General features: G+C 43.0%; 1 protein-coding gene and 1 long non-coding RNA gene across 7 annotated transcripts in view; one reads left to right on the top strand and one right to left on the bottom strand.

Moving 5' to 3' along the window:
- ADAM17 (ADAM metallopeptidase domain 17) overlaps positions 1 to 23,734 on the bottom strand; it is a 68,137-nt gene that overhangs the window by 4,802 nt on the left and 39,601 nt on the right. For all 5 annotated transcript variants that reach the window (XM_003826946.6, XM_008952298.5, XM_055108258.1 and 2 more), the window contains 5 exons: positions 15,915 to 16,067; positions 11,107 to 11,306; positions 8,107 to 8,210; positions 3,057 to 3,191; positions 580 to 710 (listed from right to left, as the gene is read on the bottom strand). In XM_003826946.6, the coding sequence (XP_003826994.1) occupies positions 580 to 710; positions 3,057 to 3,191; positions 8,107 to 8,210; positions 11,107 to 11,306; positions 15,915 to 16,067 (723 nt within the window). The remainder of the gene's footprint in view (positions 1 to 579; positions 711 to 3,056; positions 3,192 to 8,106; positions 8,211 to 11,106; positions 11,307 to 15,914; positions 16,068 to 23,734) is intronic.
- On the top strand, positions 645 to 23,670 carry LOC129397197 (uncharacterized). Of its 2 annotated transcripts, XR_010109320.1 has the most exons (4): positions 645 to 803; positions 11,386 to 11,551; positions 18,247 to 20,237; positions 22,998 to 23,670. It is a non-coding gene; the product is annotated as an uncharacterized LOC129397197 (long non-coding RNA). The 2 variants fall into 2 exon arrangements; XR_008624430.2 differs by lacking the exon at positions 22,998 to 23,670 and having other exon boundaries at positions 18,247 to 20,439.

The raw sequence follows: 23,734 nt of genomic DNA, 5'->3' as shown, positions 1-23,734 counted from the left end.
ACAAAAATCAAGGAAACCAGTTTGCTAAAGATGAGGCATTCCAGTAAGGACTCTACACATACACAGTGGACAGTGAACACCACAGCCAGACTCCCTGTGAAGCCTCGTAAATCTTACAACCCTCTCCCATCATTCTGCATGAGAAAAATTATGCTTCTCTAGAGAACAAAAGGGTCTGGCTTAAGTAAGTCAAGCAGCCTTCTAGGTCTTTCCTACTCATTCAGCACCTGTTTCAAAATCACACCCTGAATAATTTTGCAATCTTAGTCAGTTCTGTAAGTAATCTAGGAAAACATAATTAGGACCCACTGCCTGAAACCAACCAACTTTACCATAAAGTCCCCACCCCAGTCCTTCTCAGTCTCTGGGCTCAAAGCCTCCCACCATGGAAGGAAACTACAGGCAGGGACCTGAAAGCACTCCGTCTTCTCCTCCTAAGTAATACCCGTAGATAACAATGGGCCAGAAGGATGTAGCCCCACTTGTGTTTTGATTTCTTTTCATCTGCAAAATCAAGTACTTACAAAATAAAAACTTCCTATCTGGCTGTTACAGAAAAAGCTGTACATAAATACTCACATTCATGTCACAAAATCCTACTGTACAGGGCTTTCCTTTCCTCAAAAATAAGTTCTTTTGTTCAGCATCGACGTAGGGCACACAGCGGCCGGAAAGGTCCCTGCAGCACACCTTGCAGGAGTTGTCAGTTTCTGGAACAGAGAACACGCATTGACAGCTGGATTGTTCTGAGACCTGCCTCTCCTCCTGCCTCCTCTTTCCTCCCTGACCATGCTCCCAAAGAGGTAAGAAATCACATTTATTTTTTATTTAAATAGCTAATACTATCCATAGCCCCCACCAAGGAGTAGTTTCTGAGGTCACACTCCTCAGCCTTCAGTGACAGAGGCCCCAAGGTTTAAAAAAAAATGCAGAGAAAAATCCGTTCTAGATTCAAGACCTCTCTTCAAAGTCTAACTGTTCTCTCCCCTTCAAGCCCCTCACAATGCTCTTCTAAATGCTTCCCTTTGTCCCAACTTCACCCTGCTGACTTCAATCCTTGGTTTTTCAGTCTAAAGTGTGCCCCTCAGGGCCCACACTGGCTCCCTGAAAGCGAGAGCAGCTGGGACACAACTGTCCACCCTTGGGTGGGGAGCTCAGTGACCCCAGGAGCATGAGCCCTGCAGCCAAAGCTCCACAACTCCTCCCAAGAACAGCTCTGACAGGTCACAGGATAAAACACCGGGCATCTGTGAGCCATGTGGGCATACATAGGAATGGCAGAAATGCCAGAAAATTAAACCATACTTAGGAGAAAAAAAAATCAACTAGAACACAAAAACGAGCAAAAAGAAAACCTTTTCAGAAAAGGCCGGGAGCAGTGGCTCTCGCTTGTAATCCCAGCACTTTGGGAGGCCAAGGCGGACAGATCACTTGAGGCCAGGAGTTCGAGAACAGCCTGGCCAACATGGCAAGACCCCATCTCTACTAAAAATAAAAAAAATTAGCCAGGTGTGGTGGTGCTTGCCTGTAGTCCCAGCTACTCAGGAGGCTGAGGCACGAGAATCACTTGAACCCGGGAGGCGGAGGCTGCGGTGACCTGAGATCGCGCCACTGCACTCCAGCCTGGGCGAGAGTGAGACTCCATCTCACAAAAAAAAAGAAAACCTTTTCATCATTCACTAATTTATAAAATATTTCTTGGACTTTTACTGTGTCGGGCTCTGTCCTTCCAGAGCACCCCAAGCCTCTTGCCATTCAACACAACAGATTGTTTTATTTGGCATCTACTATGTGTTACCTTTTTTTTTTTTTTTTTTTTTTAAGAGATGAGGTTTCACAATGTTGCCCAGGCTGGTCTCAAACAACTCCTGAGCTCAAGTGATCCACCCACCTTGGCCTCCCAAAGTGCTGGGATTATAGATGTGAGACACTGCCCTCAACCTATCATCTTTACCTACACATTACTGAACTTGGAAGAGTTCCTCACTCCACTGTATGGATGGTGAGCTTCCAACCCAGTGATTTTATTTAACTACCGGGTTCTTTGTCTTTTATTTATTTTATTTTTTACTTATTTATTTATTTATTTGAAATGGAGTCTCGCTCTGTTGCCCGGGCTAGAGTGTAGCGGCGCAATCTCAGCTCACAGCAACCTCCGCCCCCTGGGTTCAAGCAATTCTCCTGCCTCAGCCTCCCTAGCAGCTGGGATTACAGGTGTACGCTACCACACCCGGCTAATTTTTTTTATTTTTAGTAGAGACAGCGTTTTGCCATGTTGACCAAGCTGCTCTCGAACTCCTGACCTCAAGTGATCTGCCCACCTCGGCCTCCCAAAGTGATGGGATTACAGGTGTGAGTCACCACACCTGGCTCTTTGTCTATTTTGAAAGCAAGAGAACTCCCTCATCGACTCCCATGGTTTAAGTGGGGTGGGAAGCAGAGTCCAGCCAGTCCCTGACCAGTCCATGAGGATGCCCTCAAACCCAGGGGTTCCAAAATAGCACAGAAACCTAAGGAAAACTGACAGGCCAGCAGGAGAGAGGCTCCTGCCCCAGGCTGCTCTAAGAGATCAGAGGGGAGCAGACCCAGCCTTCTTGATAACTGCAAAAATCCTCATCTAGTGGGGTTAGGTCCTGGAATCAGCTCTCTCTGGTGGAGTTGTTGCAGGAGTATCCTAGTTCCATGCCAATGTAATGTAGATAGCTACTGCTGCTTTTGTGGTTTGTATGATATGGAGCAGAGGAAGGCTAGGACACACCTCTACCTACCCACCCACTCACCCTCAACAAAATTCCCTCCTCTCCCACCTCAAAGCCTGCCATATGGCCTGAAACTGCAGCAAGAAGAAACACCAACAGGCTAGGTCTCCCAGGTATGGTGGATCTGCATGCAGAGATGCCTGTCTCCAGACACCACCCTGCCCTTCCCCGTCCCCTCATCCTCGGCTTGCATCTCACCACTGCTGTCATTAGCACGACCTCCAAATGGAGGAAGGGAGCCTGGCAGACAAAGGCCATGTTTTCTCCTGCTGCTGGACTGGGCATAAAACTGCTCACCATTACATGCACAGGACTCCAGCTGCTGTTCCCTCTCGCAGAAAGGGATGCATTTCCCATCCTTACACTTGCCAAGATCCAAGCAAACAGTGTCATCTTCAGCATTTCCCGGAGGCGGGCACTCACTGCTATTACCTGGAAGCAAACACCAGTCATAACAAAGAATGAGTCACAGGTCCACCAGTTCTACAGGTGCATAATACGCTGTTTCTCATACAAGTGAGCATCTTACCTTGCAAAAGCAAAAAGTGACCTACAGAGCTAGGACAAGAGCCTGCATCTCACCAGCAATCAGCATTTAAATGGGAGTGCCTGGCTATGTGCCAGGCTAGGCTGCACGAGTCCCTGGCCTCCCAAGCCCCAGTTAGAATGCATGGTCTCCACTTCTGCATCTCACAGTCATATATAAAAGAATATCCTATGTGCTATTACTTAGAATAAATTGCAAACTTTGTATGAAGGCTTAAAAGAACTCCACGGCCTTCCCTATCTGGCCCTGACTTCATCGCACACAACTCTCCCACAGCCCACTGCTTTGGCTATGACAACCTCCATTCAGTTCCTTCAATATTAACAGATACTATTCCTTCTACCTGGAATGCTGGTGTTTCCACTCTTTTGGGGCAATTAGCTGGCTTTTCTTATGGATTAAGTTTTGTCTCAAAGGTTTTCTGAGATATCCCTGAGGATGCTAAGTTGATGTGGCCTCCCACTTCCATTATGCACTATCACACTCCTTCTCTCCTTCATTGCATATGTTTTGCAATTTATATATATATATTTAATGTTATTTTCTGTTTTCCCTCTACTAGACTGGTAAGCCCCATGACAGCAATGATCAAATCTATTAAGTTATCTCCAATCCCTATCATATTATAGGTATACTACAAATATTTCTTAAATAAATCAATTATTCTTTTTATTTTTCTTTTGAGACAGGGTCTCAGTCTGTCACCCAGGCTGGAAGGCAGGGGTGTGATCATAGCTTACTGCAGCCTCAAACTCCTAGGTTCAGGCAATCCTCCTGCCTCAGCCTCACAAGTACCTAGGATTTCAGGTGTACGCCACCATACCTGGCTAATTTTCTTTCTTTTTTTTTGAGAGACGAGATCTCCCTGTGTTGCCCATGCTGGTGTCAAACTGCTGGGCTCAAGGGATCCTCCCACCTTGGCCTTCCAAGTGCTGGAATGATAGGCATGAGCCACTGTGCCCAGGCCAATAATGCCAAAGAAAACCCACCAAAGAAAGTTAAACTGGGAGAGACAGGATGGAATGAGTGAATCATTCTGGAAAATGAATAGCACAAGTAGCTAAAAGTCAACACAAATAGAGGAGGAGAAAAAAAACACTTTATGAAAGCAATGGACTATATATCCACAGCTCTGGACTGGCCTTTCAGCTGAAGAATGAAGCCAATCAAAAGAATTCTGACTTAGAGGGTTTCAGAGCAGTAACACAAAATGTACAGAAAATCTGGCCAGTTTCAAACAAAAGTGATGGTTTATTAAGTACCCAACAGATAACCAGGCACTTTGCCTCTGTTCTCATAAAACCTTTCATGAGCACTGGGCATTCATCATGTCAACAGTGATCTAACAAACTATTACTGAAAGTATGATGTCCAGTGAGCTCAGGGAAGGTTTATATTGTGGATCATTATTGTATTTTTGGTATATGATACTGCCCTGATACATTAAAAAATGCTCAATAAATATCTGTTGAGCATCTGTTCTTAAAAGACTAAAGTCAGAGTATTAGACAGGTAGGAAAATAATTCTGAAAATGGTATCATCTACCTAGCATGGTCCCCAAAGTTTAGCATGCATGGAAATCACCTGACAGAAGGTTACACAGCAGACTGCTGGCCTCCCTTCCCACATTTTTTGATGCAGTAGATCCAGGGAGGGGACTGACAATTTCCATTTCTAATAAGCTCCCAGGTGATGTTGCTGCTGCTGGTTGTGAAATGCTAATTGCTTTTTTTCTTTCTTCTTTTTTTTTTTTTTTTTGAGGTTGTTCTCTAGCTTTTCTTGCTAGAAAATACTGATTCCTTATCAGGAACTTATCCTCTGCTATCTACTATTTTGTATAAAATTTAATCAAGGGAACAAAAGGCTGTTCGATAAGAACAACGTTTTCAAATTGTTTTACTTACGTTTATTTAAAAGAAAGCATTTTTCTCAATCTATTATTACAGTGAAGATGAAACATTGAGCATAGCTAGCAAATGCTTCTTTAAAGCTTGATTTAGATATTCAGGTTCCTAACATTTGTCTTTTTGGTTTTTTTTTGAGACGGAGTCTTGTTCTGTTGCCCAGGCTGGAGTGCAGTGGCGTGATCTCGGCTCACTGCAAGCTCCGCCTCCCAGGTTCACGCCATTCTCCTGCCTCAGCCTCCCAAGTAGCTGGGACTACAGGCGCCCGCCACCACGCCCAGCTAATTTTTTGTGTCTTTTAGTAGACACAGGGTTTCACCGTGTTAGCCAGGATGGTCTCGATCTCCTGATCTCGTGATCTGCCCACCTCGGCCTCCCAAAGTGCTGGGATTACAGGTGTGAGCCACTGCGCCGGGCTATCAGGTTCCTAACATTTGGCAAAGTAATGTGATAGTGACAGATCCCAAAAGATAAAAACATGGGCAACATGTCATAATATGCACACGGAAAACCAAAGTCAAGCCAAAATAGGACACAACTTCATTCACTAGGTCCCTGAAGACCTCCAGCTTTCTGTTTGCATCCTTATCACAAAACCTAGGATAGTTACAATAAAAAAGATAATAACAAGTGTTGGTGAGGATATGGAGAAGCTGGGACCCTCATACAATGCTGCTGAGACTGTAAAATGGTGTAGCCATTTTGGAAAACAGTCTGACAGCTCCTCAAAAGATTAAGCATAGTTACCACATGACCCAGAAATTCTATTCCTGAATAATATCCAAAGGAACTGTCCACACAAAAACTCATAGATAAATGTTCACAGCAGCATTATTTGTTATAGCAAAAAAGTGGAAGCAACCCAAATGTCTATCAACCAATGAATGAATAAACAAAATGTGGCATATCCATGCAATGGAATATTACCCAGCAATAAAAGTACATGAAGTACTGATACATGCTACAACATACATGAACCTTGAAAATGCTATGTTCAGTGAAAGAAGCCAGTCATACAATATGTGGTCACGAAACCATATTGTATAATTCCATTTATATGAAATGTTCAAAACAGACAACTCCATAAAGAATAGGGTGGTTAGTGGTTGCTCTGAGTTGTGGGGAATGGGGGGATTGGAGGATCATAGCTAAAGGATACAGGGTTTCTTTCTGGAGTAATGTAAATGTTCTAAAATTAATTGTGGTGATGACTGCATAAATCTGAATATACTAAAAATCATTAAACTGTACACTTTAAATGGGCAAACTACATGAGTGTGAATTATGTATCAATAAAGCTATTACAAAATCAAACCAACCAACCAAGAGAGACAAATTTTGAAAAATATAAGAATGGGACAGATATATCAGAGGAACAAAAAAACTAGAATAGCAAACTGAATATTGCTTTTTGACAATTTAAGTCAAAAAACATCGCAAGGGTAAAAAAGGAACATTATATACTGGTAAGGAACAGCAGATAAAGATGTAGAGATATGTCCGTTTATATACCTAGTAATAACATAGCTTTGAAATTTTTAAAGCAACAATTGACCGAACAAAAGATACTGGACACCTGGAAAGGTTAGCTCCAGAAAGATTCTAGTCCTGAATGTAAAAGGACAACTTATGAAGCTAATAGAAGCAGCTGTGGAAAATATCTTTTTAACCATCCGCCATGGCTTTTCTGAACCATGTGTTTAAAAAATACACACACACAACAAAATGATGGATTTGATTACGTTAAAGATTTCTGTTCTGAGAGTGGCAACAGATAGGAGACGTATGCAAACCAAATGGATGATTACATAAGAACTCCTCCAAATTCACAGTAGTGAAATAACATGAAACCCAATTTTTAAAAAATGAACCAAATATATGAACTGGCTATTCACAGGAGAAATCTGAATAGCTGAAAAATATAAAGAGATGCTCAAGAAAAATGTAAGTAAGTGCATTAGGACAAGGGCTGTTAAAAAAAAAAGTAAGAACAAGAGATTACTTTATACTCATCATGCTAATAGGACAGCAGGGTAATTCCAAGTGTTGGCCAGAACGTCAGGATAAGGAGTCCTCAGACACAGGCAACCTAGCAGTGGTGCTCTAGAGACCAGCATATCCTGCCTCTGTGACTACACAATGACACTCCTCCGTACCCAGAGAAACACACAGGTTCCTGAAGGGACGTAGGAGGATGTGATCTGTGTCCTATCTGGAATATCAAGGGGATGAAGGCAATGGAAGTAGCTACCACTTGGTGACTTGTAAGTAAAACACAGCCAATCATATAACTAAACAATATGTAGGTGTCCCCAACAGTGAAATACATATAGATACATATAGAAAAACTGGTTACCCTTCTAACTTGTATCCTGCTTCCTCCACACTATTCCAGTGCATAGATTCATGATAACATTCATTATCCCAAGATTGTCATTTTGATTGTTTCCAAAATTTTGCTATTAGGATGTAGCCATAAAAAACCTTGTTAAATTATCTGTAGCACAATACGGATAATTCTTTAAAACATGATACTGAATTTTTTAAAAGTAAATTTAAGGTAGAATATCATTTTGGCACATTAAAAACACATACTTGCACAAAATAACACTATATGATCTTTCAAGGATATACACATATCCAGGCAAATGTTAACCACAGTAGAGTGGATGTCTGTGAGGAGAAAGAGGAGAGTGATGGAAATGAAAGAGAAATAGAAACAGGTCTTAAACCCACCAAAGCCAAGTGTCACAAACTAAGGAATGCCAGAAACTCAACCCGGCATATGAGATTAAAAATAGGGTGTCTCTCATCTGAACAAAACATAATCTTGTTTTTCAAAGACACACACACACTTGACCCACAGCACTCCAAGGAAGCAACAAGAACACGAACCTGTGCAGTAGGACACGCCTTTGCAAGTAGCATTAATCGCCTCCTGGCACTTCTTCTGGGCAGTCTCAAACTGACAGTTTTTACAGCAAGGACTGTTCCTGTCACTGGAGAAGAACAGCAGACAGGAACAGAGCAATTCAAATTATGGCCCCATATCAAATCAAACACTACAGTTATGTTACAGTGACCTGAAGATCACCGGGGAAGACCTCCTGGCTCCGTCACCCACTCCTACATCATCAGACATCTCCGCTGCTAGAGCTACCTGCACACACTTTGTCCCTTCCTAATGTGCGTGAGGTCACATCAATGCCACACTATAGGAGAAAAGAATGGGAACACAGCAATCACCTGTGAAACATCTTGGTGCCCTTGGTTTTCATTCATTTAACGCATTAATTTAAAAAAGACAAGATGGGCTGGGCGAGGTGGCTCACACCTATAATCCCAACCCAACACTTTGGGAGGCCGAGGTGGGTGGATCACCTGAGGTCAGGAGAGTTCGAGATGAGCCTGGCCAACATGGTGAAACCCCATCTCTACTAAAAATACAAAAATTAGCTGGGCGTGGTGGTGCACTCCTGTAATCCCAGCTACTTAGAAGGCTGAGGCAGGAGAATCGCTTGGACCCAGGAGGCAGAGGTTGCAGTGAGCCGAGATCGCACCACTGCACTCCAGCCTAGGCAACAAGAGAGAAATTCTGTCTCAAAAAAAAAAAAGATGAGGCAGGTGGACCACGAGGTTAGGGGTTTGAGACCAGCCTGGCCAACATGGTGAAACCCCGTCTCTACTAAAGATACAAAAAATTAGCCGGGCATGGTGCTGCATGCCTGTAATCCCAGCTACTCGGGAGGCTAAGGCAGGAGAATAGCTTGAACCTGGAAGGCAGAGGTTGCGGTGAGCCAAGATCGCGCCACTGCACTCCAGCCTGGTCAACAGGGCGAGACTCTCTCTCAAAAAAAAAAAAAAAAAAAAAAAAAGACAAGGAAAAAAAAAAAAAAGACAAGGTGGGGCCACAAGGCAATCCATAGCTAAGACACTCGGCAGCCAGAACTCTACTCCCCATCAGTATTTACAGTGTTAATATGCACTGTATCCAGTTAAATCTCAATTATTCACCAGAAAACTGAAGTTTAACCCTTTTACTTCTAAGCCAGGCACTGGTCTATCAGTGTATATAAAAAATGAAAACCTGGGTAACTTTCTAACTTGTAACCTACTTCCTCCACACTATTCCAGTATATAGAATCATGATAACATTCATATCCCAAGACTGTCATTTTGATTGTTTCCAAAATTTTGCTATTAGGATGTAGCCATAAAAAAACCTTGTTAAATCTTATACCCTTGTGAAATCTTATCTCTGTTGCCCAAAAGATTCTTTGGGCGGCCAGGAGCAGTGGCTCACACCTGTAATCCCAACACTTTGGGAGGCTGAGGCAGGCAGATCACGAAGTCAGGAGTTCGAGACCAGCCTGGCCAACATGGTGAAACCCCATCTCTACTAAAAACACAAAAATTAGCTGGGCGTGGTGGTGCGCACTGTAATCCCAGCTACTGGGAAGGCTGAGGCAGGGCAATGGCTTGAACCCAGGAGGCGGAGGTTGCAGTGAGCCAAGATCACGCCACTGCACTCCAGCCTGGGCGACAGAGCAAGACTCCGTCTCAAAAAAAAAAAAAAAAAGAAATAAAAGATTATTTGGGCCAGGCATGGTGCCTCATACCTAGAATCTCCACACTTTAGGAGGCTTAGAAGGGTGGATCACTTGAGCCCAGGACTTTACAACAAGCTTGGGCAACATGGCAAAACCCCATCTCTATAAAAAATACAAAAAAAATTAGCCAGGTGGCACACACCTGTAGTCCTGTCTATCCGGGAGGCTGAGGTGGAAGGACTGATTGAGCCTGGGAGGTTGAGGCTGCAGTGAGCCATGATCATGCCACTGCACTCCATCTTGGGCAACAGACTGAGACCCTGTCTCAAAAAGAAAATAAAGGCCAGGCACGGTGGCTCCCCTCTGTAATCCCAGCACTTTGGGAGGCCAAGGTGGGCAGATCATGAAGTCAGGAGATCGAGACCATCCTGGCCAACATGCTAAAACTCCGTCTCTACTAAAATACAAAAAATCAGCCAGGCGTGATGGTGCGTACCTGTAGTCCCAGTTACTGGGGAGGCTGAGGCAGGGGAATCGCTTGAACCTGGGAGGCGGAGATTGCAGTGCGCTGAGATCGCGCCACTGCACTCCAGCCTGGCAACAGAGCGAGACACCATCTCAAAATAAATAAATTAATTAAATTAAATTAAATAAAAAAGATTATTTTGCCAGGCACGGTGCCTCACACCTGTAATCCCAGCACTTTGGGAGGCCGAGGTGGATGGATCACAAGGTCAGGAGTTGGAGACCATCCTGGCCACCGTAGTGAAACCTCGTCTCTACTAATACAAAAAATTAGCCGGGCATGGTGGTGCGTGCCTGTAGTCCCACTACTCAGGAGGCTAAGGCAGGGGAATCACTTGAACCCGGGAGGCAGAGATTGCAGTAAGCCAAGATCGCGCCACTGCACTCCAGCCTGGCGACAGAGCAAGACTCTGTCTCAGGAAAAAAAAAAAAAAAAGATTCTTTTAACTATAGGACTGCTAAACCAAGGAGCATGCAAGGTCAAGGATTTTGTTACATAATGTCACACTGCTTTCCAGAAAGCTTCTTCTTTTCTTATTTGTTTTTTGTTTTTTAAGAGATAGTGTCTCACTATGTTGCCCAGGCTGTTCTCAAGCATTTCTCCCACCTCAGCCTCCCAGAGTGCTGGGATGACAGGAGTGAGCCACTGTGCCAGGCCCAGAAAGCAATTTCTTGCTGTGAAGGGCAAAAGAGGTAAATGTAAACAAACACACTCACACCACTTTCAGTTGATTCTAAAGCCCCTGCAAGTTCATTCTTCTCTTATTTTGGACATCTTGTTATACCAACTTCCCAAAATCCCTGTGGAGAGACTCCTCACCTGCACTGGACACCTTCCTTCAACGTGCAGTCGCTGTTGCAGCAGGTGTCGTTGTTCAGATACATGATGCCAGGATCGCACTCTTCTCCTTCATCTACCCTCGAGTTCCCACAAACTTTATTGCTGCGTTCTTGAAAACACTCCTGGGCCTTACTTTCAATGGTCTTATAGATTGATTGTTTACTGCAGTTTGAAAACATCTTGAGAGAAAAAAGGCAATAAGGACCCAAAATAATATCATAAAAATGTATTCCCATGCAATGTTTGTGTCTTCTCTAGAGACAAACTCTTAATGTAAAACCACCATCAGAGCCACCCTGGAGTTATGGCAAGGCCACCACAGTCTCCTCCAAAGGCCACTGATATGGAACTGGGAACCTCCCTCCATAGAATGCTAAATGGCTGATGTGAACTTGGTTAAGGATCTATAATTCTTCTTATGAAGGTAAGCAAGCTATACAAATACTGAGACCAAACATCCCAGTCAAAGCCCACTTAAGGACAAGCAGAATAGCACAACAGAGAGCTCGTAGCTCCATCAGACTTGAAATCTCCTCACCTCAGGCATGCCACTCATGCAGTGACAAGAATTAAGAACCTCTGTAGGTTAATGTTGTCCCAGACAAAACAATTCAGAAATGCAGGAGAAGGGGTTTCTTCTCGTTCTTTGGCTACTTATATGGATGATCCAAGTTTAAAGTTGTTTAAATATTTGAGCTTAGTAATAGGCATAATAGTACATTTTACATAAATTAAATCCCCAATTGTTACCTAAACATTTTCATCAACCAGCAAGACCAGTGTCTCAAAAAGTCTCTACACTAGCTTCCCACCCTGGAGTACAGAACCACTAGGATAACTCCCTTTTAAGGCTGAGGGTTTTATCAGGAGCTCTAAAACTGTGGTCATTTTCCAGACCTCCTGAAGTTATCAAAAAAAGAAGAGGCTTAGGGAAAACTGAGCACAGTTACTTCTTAGGTCGGGGTCTCCAAAGTGCTCTGCAGATGCCAAAATGGCTTCACTTTCACCCCAGACAACAATCATGAAGCCCCTGAGAGCCAAGTGTATGAGACCCTCCAAAGGTGCCTGTAACTACCAAATCAGACACCAAAGGAGCTAGTTTCAGAAAGATAGCAAAGACCTCATCTTACACAGAAATACTAACTGGCTTTTTAAAAAACATCTTCAAATCTGTTTTTTTTTTTTTTTTTTTTTTTAGATAGAGTCTCGCTCTGTCACCAGGCTGGACTACAGAGGCACAATCTTGGCTCATTGTAACCTCCGCCTCCCGGGTTCAAGTGATTCTTCTGCCTCAGCTTCCTGAGTAGCTAGGACTACAGGTGCACGCCACCATGCCCAGCTAATTTTTGTATTTTTTGTAGAAACAGGGTTTCACCATGTTGACCAGGATGGTCTCGATCTCTTGACCTCATGATCTGCCCACGTCGGTCTCCAAAGTGCTGGGATTACAGGCGTGAGCCACCGCGCCCGGCCCAAATCTGTTGTTACAGTACAGATGTCTAAGGGGTCTGGTTATTCTAATCGGGGCCTCAGGCAGTTGGCATTTTGGTGGGTTTATTCATCAACATCATGTATCTCTGGGCTCCATTTTATCAGGTTAAAATGGAGTTAAAATTCACAGTGAACAGGTAAGAAGACCTCTTCACTGATTTGTCAGAGTTACAACTCCCAAGCAGCTGGAGAGCACTAACGATAAAAGGACCAACCCTCCACTCTGGCTTTCTGCCTACACATCCCTGAAGATCTGGCAGCTTCTGTTTGCATCCTTGTCATAAGACCTCCTCTTCCCTTCAGCAAACCTTCCTAAGAAGTTACAATCTCAAAGGTCCTACACTCCTTTTCACTAATGTCATCTGTCCACAGAGAAGTCCACCCACGGCAAACTGCTCTTCATAGGCTTGCCTAGTAGAGGGTGATGGGTTCTGTCTTTCTAGGTCAAGGAACTACTTTATTTTTGTCCTGTAAGCCCTTTTCATCAGTTAAAAATATTTTTATTAAGGAATTCATTTAAAACATAGGCTGGGCACAGCAGCTCATGCCTGTAATCCCAGCACTTTGAGAGGCCGAGGCAGGTGGATCACCTGAGGTCAGGAGTTTGTTGACCAGTCAGTTGACCAACCTGGCCAACATGGTGAAACCCCATCCTACTAAAACTACAAAAATTGGCCAGGTGTGGTGGCATGCACCTGTAACCCCAGCTACTCAGGAGGCTGAGGCAGGAGAATCGCTTGAACCTGGGAGGTGGAGGTTGCAGTGAGCAGAGATCACACCACTGCACTCCAGCCTGGGCGACAGAGTGAGACTCCACTCAAAAAATCATAATAAATAATAATAAATAAATAAAACATAGAAGATGCACATTATCTTCTTACAAGGGGACTCCTACTTGGGCAACCAAACTAGAAAAACACAGACTAAATATGATGTGCTCAGGACAAAATAAATAAATTGTTTTTCATTGATACAGACTGGCAGCTCCAGAAAAAAAAAGTTCTTCCCAGGCCCCATTCTCATTAGCAAGTTCTTTTTTTTCTTTTTCCTTTTTTTGAGACAAAGTCTCACTCTGTCATCCAGGCTGGAGTGCAGTAGCACAACCTTGGCTCACTGCCGCCTTGAACTCCCCAGGTTCCTCCTACCTTAGCCTCCTGAGTAGCTGGGACTACAAGCATGTGCTTCTATGCCCAGCTAATTTTTGTATTTTCTGTAGAGATGGAGTTTCACATGTTGCCCAGGCTGATCCTGAACTCCTAGGCTCAGGTGATCTGCCCACCTCGGCCTCTCAAAGTGCTGGGATTACAGGTGTGAGCCACCATGCCTCACTGGCAAGTTCTTACAGGGCTGTTTTGAAGAGCCCCAGAACTGGCAGCAGGAAGAGTCAGCAGCATGCATGTCCACTCAGGCAGTCTGCAAAGTAAAACATTTTGCTCCCAAGTTCTGACACTATCCTCATAACCAAGAAGCATATGACCTATTACTTAGAGAAACAGTATGCAATATGGTAGCCACCAACCATATGTGGCTACTTAAATTTTGTTCCTAGTCACATATTTTACACTTTCTATTACAGAAATATTCAAGCATCTATGAAGTAGACAGGATGGTATCATGAATGCCCCCGTGCCCCTCACCAGCTTCAACAATGATCAACTTATGACTTCACAGCTCCTCTATATCCGCGCTACTTTTCCTCTGCTCCCACACTGCTGTTTTTGTTTGTTGGCTTATTAACAACTTTATTAAGACATATTTCACATATCACAAAATTAATCCATTTCAAGTATATAACCCAGTGATTTCTAATAACTTTACCAAGTGTTGAAACCATTGCTATAAGTCAATTTTAGGACATTTCCATCCTTCCAGTAATGTCACTCATGTCCTTTTACAGTTAATGCCCATTCCCGTCTCCCATCACAGGCAAACATTATTAAAAATTTAAATAAAATAGAATTTACAATTCAGTTCCTCAGTTTCTAGCCACATTTCAATTGCTCCACTGGGCTAGTGGCTACTATACTGGGCAGAGCAGACGCAGAACATCCCCCGCCCCACAGCAGAAAGTTCTATTGGGCAGCACTGAACTATAGTGAACATGATTAGAAATGCAGAGACTATGAAAAGAGAAGGAAAATTCAACAGTTAGACAGGTTGGAAGAGTAGACAAAAAGGGGTAGAAAAATGTTTCTCTGGCACAAGTTGTCAAGCAGAGGAAAAATAAAACATAACATGCAAAGTAACAGAGGAACTGTTTACACATAACAGCCAAAGAAAATGAGATGCAGAAAATATACATAAAAAGCCAAAAAAAATGAGATGCAACAATCAAAGATCACGAAAAGAACAGGAGGCAGAAATTTCAGAAAGCAGGGTGTCAGAGCCAGGGAAAAGCAGAAGTAATCTTGCCCTCTGTGTCCAGGGAAGGCTTGCACATTAGCCCACAGCCAAGCTCAAAATAGGAGTCAGGACAAATACTTCACAATCTTTTGTGATTAGAATCAGACTCCTTTAAGGTCTCCCCACCGACCCTCTTTAACTCAGCAGTGCAACTATTGTTTTCCTCACACTGCTTTATGCTGTTTAACTTCAAATAAAATGAAAGAACCAGGTATTTATTAACACAACTTTTAGTTCAGACTCTAAGAGTTAGTCACAGCACTCTTAAAGTCTCTGAAAGTGTTTTACAGTATCCCAAATCAACTAGTATTCTCTATCAGAAACCCTCAATAGTAAATGATTCCATTAATTATTCAACAAATATTTGTTACATGCCAGATACTCCTACTAGGCACTGGAGATAGAGCTATGAATAAGATAGAGCTATGAATAAGACAGACAAGGAAGGGCCTTTCTCCCATGAGGCTTGTAGTCAGGCAAACTATGTGTTTAACTGCAAAAGTTAATAAAAACGTGTAAATTGTACATGTAAATTGTAGAGTTAAAATGAATGACAACTTGTAAATGAAATGACAAATTTTTAACATAAAGCCTGAGCCCACCAGACCCTGAAATCCAGAACTCCAAAAAAAGCCATTATTATTAGTAATTTTTCCTAGAGCTCAAATCTACACCATTAAGCTTGACAACAAAGTCCAAATGATAGTTTTAACCAGATTTAGATGAACCGTGCTTCACCCCAAAACACACAGCCACGTTTCAAGGTACTTTGTAATTTGCACATCCATCCCTAGGGAAACGCCTAGGAATGGAATACGTTTCTGAGCTCTCATTATGATCATTATACACAGCCTCTTTCCAAACCACATAAAAAATTCTCGACACACACATACCTTATTGTTCTCGTGATCGCCACTCACAGCTATGGGATACATGACATATTTCCCTCCCTGGTCCTCATTCGGGGCACATTCTGCTAGACCATCCGGATCATGTTCTGCTCCAAAATTATGTCCCAATTCATGAGTTGTAACCAGGTCAGCTTCCTTAAGGATCATGCAAAGAAAACATTATTTCTCAATATCCAGCCATCACCTACTTCTGCCAGTTGGGCCTATGCTGTCTTAAATAGAGCCTTATAATCAGATCAACAAGAGAATAAGAACTGCATGCTTATAATACCAGCACTTTAGGAGGCTGAGATGGGAGGATTACTTTACTCTAGGAGTTTGAGGCCAGCCTGGGTAACACAGGGAGACCCTATCTCTACAAAAATAATAAAAATATTAACCAGGTGGGCTGGGCATGGTGGCTCACGCCTGTAATCCCAGCACTTTGGGAGGCTGAGGCAGGTGGATCACGAGGTCAGGAGTTCGAGACCAGCCTGGCCAACATGGTGAAACCCTGTCTCTACTAAAAATACAAAAATTAGCTGGGCATGGAGGCACGCACCTGTAATCTCAACTACTCGGGAGGCTGAGGCAGAATTGCTTGAACCCAGGAGGCGGAGGTTGCAGTGAGCTGAGATCACGCCATTGCACTCCAGCCTGGGAGACAGGGCGAGACTTCGTCTCAAAAAAAAAAAAAAAAAAATTAGCCAGGCATGGTGGTGCACACCTGTGGTCCCAGCTACTTGGGAGGCTGAGGTGAGAGTATCACCTGAACCCAGGAGGCTGAGGCTACAGTGATCTATGATCACACCACTGCACTCCAGCCTGGGTGACAGAGTAAGACTTTGTCTCAAAAAAGAGTAATAACCGGACTATGATTCTTCTACCAATTATATGAATTTAACAGAATAAGTAGGATTTTATTTAATACTATCAAACATTATTGTAAGTAGTAACAAATCAATTTAAGAAAATGTAATTTATAAGATATACTGGAACATTCATAACAAAACATCAAACCTTGGCCATTTCAACCACACACAATCTGGTGCTGATAAATGCAATAAGCTAACTGTAGTTAACTGTCCAGCCTCCTCACATGCCCCTTGGCCCAATCACATGTCTGTTAAAACCTAAAGCATCTCAGCAGAAAGGGAAAAAAAAGCAAGGGGTAAAAAAAACAGTATGGATAGGCGCAGTGGCTCACACCTGTAATCCCAGCACTTTGGGAGGCCAAGGTGGGTTGATCGCCTGAGGTCAGGAGTTCGAGACCAGCCTGGCCAACATAGTAAAACCCCATCTCTACTAAAAATACAAAAAATTAGCTGGGCGTGGTGGTGCACGCCTGTAATCCCGGCTACTCGGGAGGCTGAGACAGGAAAATCACTTGAACCCAGGAGGCGGAGGTTGCAGTGAGCTGAGATCATGCCATTGCACTCCAGCCTAGGCAACAAGAGTGAAACTCTATCTTAAAAAAAAAAAAAAAAACCACAACTAAGGAACAACAAAACAATGTTTTATTTTCTCAATGACTGAATTCATGTCCAATAACAATCTTAATGACCTACAGGACTTGGTTTATTAGAATCCAGTTGCAGGGCTGTACTTAATCTATCAGATTATCAGATGATTTCTATATGAATAATAAATTTTGCCAATAAAGCTAAAATTTTTTTTCCATATTTATCTGAATAAAATATCAAACTTAAAGGCCAGGCACAGTGGCTCACGCCTGGAATTCCAGCACTTTGGGAGGCCAAGGCAGCTGGATCACTTGAGGTCAGGAGTTCCAGACCAGACTGGCCAACACGGTGAAACCCTGTCTCTACTAAAAATATAAAACCTAGCCAGGCATTGTGGTGGGCGCCTGTAATCGCAGCTATTTGGGAGGCTGAGCCAGAAGAATTACTTGAACCCAGGAGGCGGAGGTTGCTGTGAGCCGAGATAGGCCACTGAACCCCCAGCCTGGGCAAAAGAGTGACAGTCTGTCTTAAAATAAATAAATAAAATAAAATAAAATAAATACATATACATATAAACTTAAAATTCCTGAGTTCTTTTTTCCTAAGGGGGGGAAATCACTCCATAGAACCTGAAAAAATAATATTTTGCAAGTCATTTTTCTATACAAGAAGTCTTTCCCCATGTTCATATTAAAACCGTAGTGGGAAAAAAAACTTAAATTTTTAGCAAAAGCACTCAAATCCCAAAGGTGTAATGTAGAGAAATATCTCCTAACTGCTTGGGGAAAATTCATTAGTGGATTTGCTAATGACTCTTAAAAAAATCTTAAAAATTTCAAATCAAATTTTGTTTTTTGCTGTGTTTTTTTAAGAGGAAAGTTCTGGAAGACCAAAGAAAATATGTCATGAAATCAAGCCATTAAGAAGTTGTGACTCCAAAAAAGTAAAAGCGTGAGCTACTGTACACACATGTATGTTTCTATCCATGGCTCCTGGCTTACAACCCTCCGTAGCCCTGGTTACGGTCTTCTGTTATAATGTTGGGGTGCTTTAGGGCTCAGGAGCAATCCTCAGGAAACAGAATCTCTCTCTCTGACCTTCTCCTGTCCTCCTTTTACCTGATCCAAGGCAGGACTCTAATCTGATTGTGGGTCCAGAGATCCTCATGCTCATTCTCATTCTAGAGAGGGTCCTGCCCTTTACTGTGGAGGGAGGAATGCTGCACAGAGAGGTCAAGGAGAATCTGGACAGGCCTTGGTGGGCTTCCCCACTCAGTCGGTTAGTATGAGAACATACCCAGTTTGTCCAATCACATTTCTACACAGCTGTCATTCGTGCTTATGTAATGAAGCCTCCATAAAATCTCAAAAAACAGGATTCAGAGAGCTTCCAGAGAGCATTTTGAATACGTGGAGGTTGACAGGAAGGTGCAAAACTCATTCGTGTGCCAGGAGGGAGGTACATCCCAACTCCATGGGGACAGAAGCTCCTGTACTTGGGACCCTTCCAGACCTCGCCCTATGTATCCCTTCATTTGGCTATTTCTTTGTATCCTTTCTTTTTTTTTTTATTTTTTGAGACAAAGACTCCCTCTGTTGACCAGTACAGTGGCGCAATCTCAGCTCACTGCATCTCTGCCTCCCAGGTTCAAGCACTTCTCCTGCCTCAGCCTCCCGAGTAGCTGAGATTATAGGCATGCACCACCACACCTGGCTAATTTTTGTATTTTTAGTAGAGACGAGGTTTCACCATGTTGGTCAGGCTGGTCTCAAACTCCTGACCTCAGGTATCTACCCACCTAGGCCTCCCAAAGTGCTGGGATTACAGGCGTGAGCCACCGCACCCAGCTTCTTTGTATCCTTTAAAATATCCTATGTAATAAACCCATAAACTAAGTTAAGCTTTTCCCTGAGTTCTGTGAGCCACTTAAGCAAATTAATCAGACCCAAAGAGGAGAATGTGGAAACCCCAACCTGAAGCCAGTTGGTCAGAAGTTCTGGAGGCTCAGACTTGTAACTGGTGGGGAGGAGGGAACAGTCAGTCTTGTGGGACTGGGCCCTCAAGCTGTGAGATCTGACACTATTTCCGGGTGGAGAGTGTTTGAATTGAATTGGAGGACACCTAGCTGATGTCTACTGCTTGATATGTAGGGGAAAATCCCCACACGTTTGGTCTGGTCACACAAGTCTTCTGTGTTGATGATGATGGTTGTGATGTGAGAATAGAGGAAAAACACAGTTTGAGAGATTTTTTCCCCTAAAACAAAGTACCATAAGAAAAAAATAAATTTAGAAATTAAGGCCAAGCACGGTGGCTCACGCCTGTAATCCAGCAGTTTGGGAGGCCGAGGCAGACAGATCACCTGAAATCAGGAGTTCGAGAGCCAGCCTGACCAACATGAAGAAACCCCATCTCTACTAAAAATACAAAATTAGCTGGTCGTGATGGCGCATGCCTGTAATCCCAGCTGCTCAGGAGAAAGAGGCAGGAGAATTGCTTGAATCCGGGAGGCGGAGGTTGCAGTGAGCCAAGATCACACCATTGCACTCCAGCCTGGGCAACAAGAGAAAACTCCATCTCAAAAAAAAAAAAAAAAGAAAAGAAAAAAAGAAATTAAAAGATTCCCAAAAGCTAATTAGTGTCTTTTTCTTTTCTCATACCACTCTACATTATTGTTCAACATTGTCCAACAATGATAGACTGGATTAAGAAAATGTGGCACATATACACCATGGAATACTATGCAGCCATAAAAAAGGATGAGTTCATGTCCTTCGTAGGGACATGGATGAAGCTGGAAACCATCATTCTCAGCAAACTATCGCAAGGACAAAAGCCAAACACCGCATGTTCTCACTCAAAGGTGGGAATTGAACAATGAGAACACTTGGACACAGGAAGGGGAACATCACACACCGGTGCCTGTCGTGGGGTGGGGGGAGGGGGAAGGGATAGCATTAGGAGATATACCTAATGTAAATGACGAGTTAATGGGTGCAGCACACCAACATGGCACATGTATACATATGTAACAAACCTGCACGTTGTGCACATGTATCCTAGAACTTAAATTTAAAATATATATATATATATGTGTGTATATATATATATATATATATATATATATACACATATATATATATATAAAAAGAGACAGGGTCTCGGGCCGGGCACAGTGGCTCACGCCTGTAATTCCAACACTTTGGGAGGCCAAGGCGGGCAGATCACAAGGTCAGGAGATTGAGAACATCCTGGCTAACACAGTGAAACCCCGTCTCTACTAAAAATACAAAAAATTAGCCGGGCGTGGTGGTGGGGGTGCCTGTAGTCCCAGCTACTTGGGAGGCTGAGGCAAGAGAATGGCGTGAACCCAGGCGACAGAGCTTGCAGTGAGCCAAGATCATGCCATTGCACTCCAGCATGGGAGACAGAGCGAGACTCCATCTCAAAAAAAAAAAAAGAGGATCTCGCTAAGTTGCTCAGGCTGGAATGTAGCGGGTATTCACAGTTGCATTTATCACACTACAGCCTCTAACTCTTGGCCTCAAGTGATCCTCCCGTGGAGCTGGGACTATAGGCTCCTGCCACCACCTGTTTTTAAATCACCCAAAGTCCACAGTTTATGTTAGGGTCCACTCTTTGTGCTGTATATTCTATGTGTTTCAACAAATGCATAATGTCTTATACTGACTGTTGAAGTATCATACAGAGTAATTACCCTGCTCTCCACCTATTCATCCCTCCCTCCCCCAGCATCTAGCAATCACTGATCATTTTATAGTCTGCATGGTTTTGTCTTTTCTAGAATGTCATATATTTGGAATCATATAGTATGTAGCCTTTCAGACTGGCTTATTTTACTTAGTAGTATGCTTTTAAGGTTCCTCTATGTCTTTTCATGGCTTAATAGCTTTTTATTTTTTTCTCATTTTATGGATGTGCCAGTTTATCCATTTACCAACTAAAGGATATCTTGGTTGCTTCCAAGTTTTATCAATTATGAATTAAGCTGCCATAAACATTCTTATGGCCGGGCGTAGTGGCTCACACCCGTAATCCCAGCACTTTGGGAGGCTGAAGCAGGCGGATCACCTGAGGTCAGGAGTTCGAGACCAGCCTGGACAACATGGTGAAACCCCATCTCTACTAAAAATACAAAAATTAGCTGGGAGTGGCAGTGGGCACCTGTAATCCCAGCTACTCAGGAGACTGAGGCAGAATTGCTTAAACCTGGGAGGCAGAGGTTGCAGTGAGCCGAGATTGCGCCATTGCACTCCAGCCTGGGTGACAAGAGTGAAACTCCGTCTCCAAAAAAAAAAAAAAAGAAAAAAGAAAAAGAAAAGAAACTGCCAACTGTCTTCCAAAGTGGCTGTTCCATTTTTGCATTCCCACCAGCAATTAATGAGAGTTCCTGTTGCTCCATAGCCTTGTTGGAATTGTGTTGCCAGTGTTTGGGATTTTAGCCATTCTAATAAGCTACTAGTAATAGCACATTGTTGTTGGGTTTCTTAAAAAGTTTTTTATAGAAATAGGATCTCACTAATGTTGCCCAGGATGGGTCTCAAACTCCTGGGCTCGAGCAATCCTCCCACCTCAGCCTCCCAAGCAACTGGGACTACAGGCATGTACCCCTACACCCAGCTTCATTGTTAATTTGCAATTTCCTAATGACATATGACGCTGAGCATCTTTTCATATGCTTCTCTGCTATCTGTATATCTTTGGAGGTATCTGTTCTGCTCTTTTGTCTGTTTTTAAATTAGGTTGTTCATTTTCTTATTGTTGAATTTTAACAGTTCTTTATACATATGTAAATTTTTATTTATTTATTTATTTTTAATTTTGTAGAGACAGGGTCTGACCATCTTGCCCAGGTTAGTTTCAAACTCCTGGGCTCAAGTGATTCTCCTGCCTCGGCCTCCCAAAGTGCCGAAGATTATAGGAATGAGCCACCATGCCCGGCCTCTTTGTATATTTCAGATAGCAGTCTTTTCTCAGATGTGTCTTTTGCAAATATTTTCCCATACCCTACACCAAGTATAACATCATAGTCAAAAAATCAGTATACCAACCAGCCCTTTGGGAAGCCAAGGTGAGTGGATCACTTGAGGTCAGGGGTTCATGAGACCAGCCTGGCCAACATGGTGAAACCCTGTCTCTAAAACAAAAATATAAAAATTAGCCAGGCGTGGTGACAGGTGCTTGTAATCCCAACTACTCAGGAGGTTGAAGCAGGAGAATTGCTTGAACCCAGAAGGCAGAGGTTACAGTGAGCCAAGATGGTGCCACTGCCCTCCAGACTGGGCCGCAGAGCAAGACTCTGTCTCAAAAAAAATAAAAATTAAATAAAAATTAAAAATCAGTATATCAGATACTAATATTTCCTACCAACATCTCTCTCCCCTTCTTCCTTACTTAATGAGCCCTAATTTTGCCCAGGACAGCAATATACTCAGCTAAAATAGCCAGCTTTCCACATTCCGTTGAGGCTAAGGGAAGCCACGGGACCCAGTGCTGTCCAGTAACATGTAAACAAAAGCCAGGATGGGGCCTCCAGAGAAGCTTTTTAGAAGGGCCAGACTAGGCTAGCCATGTTCTCTTTCTCCTCCTTTCTCCAACACAGAAGAGAACCATCTTAAAACCATGAGGTGACATGCATGAGGACAAAGACTTCCTGCTTGTTCTCGAGCCACTGAGGGCACCTCTGAGTTGCTGTACCACCCAGAAAATGCTATCCCTGAACTTCTTGTTGACTGAGACAAATAAACCCCTTATTTAAACCACTGCTTATTTAATTTTCTGTTATTTGTAGTCAAACACATTTTAACAGACATAGCTGGAGAAAAACAAGATCTTAAGATATTCCAGAGAAAAAAACAGGTGACAAACAAAGATAAGAACTCAAAATGACTTCAGATTCTTTAGAAGCAACATGCACAGAAGACCATAGAGAACATGAGAACTAAGAATATACTCAGCCAAAATTATCAATCAGGCTTAAGAGTGGAATAAAGACATTTTCAGATATATGAAATCCCAACAATATGCAGGTCATCTACGTTTTCTTAGGAAGCTCCTGCAAGATACACTACACCAAAATGATGGCACTGAGAAAGAGGGAGACCATGGGGTTCTGAAAATAAGAGGGTGTGGGATGCCTTGAATGACAGCTGCACTGCAGGACTAGGAGACAGGGAGCTCTAAGAGTTGCTGCAGGTCAGAGGGCTCCAGGACAGAGGGTTCGAGAAAAGCAGTGGTCCTCACATGTTTCAAAAGAAGGCTGACAGGCCATTTTTATTTTCTTCTTTATGCTTTAATTTTCATATATCCCACGAAAATACATAAATTTTCTTTAGGCAG

The sequence above is a fragment of the Pan paniscus genome, chromosome 12 (assembly GCF_029289425.2).
Source record: "Pan paniscus chromosome 12, NHGRI_mPanPan1-v2.0_pri, whole genome shotgun sequence".
Taxonomy (NCBI): Eukaryota; Metazoa; Chordata; class Mammalia; order Primates; family Hominidae; genus Pan; species Pan paniscus.
The sequence above is the reverse complement of the archived record's forward strand: the minus strand, read 5'-3'. Positions and strand labels throughout refer to the sequence as shown.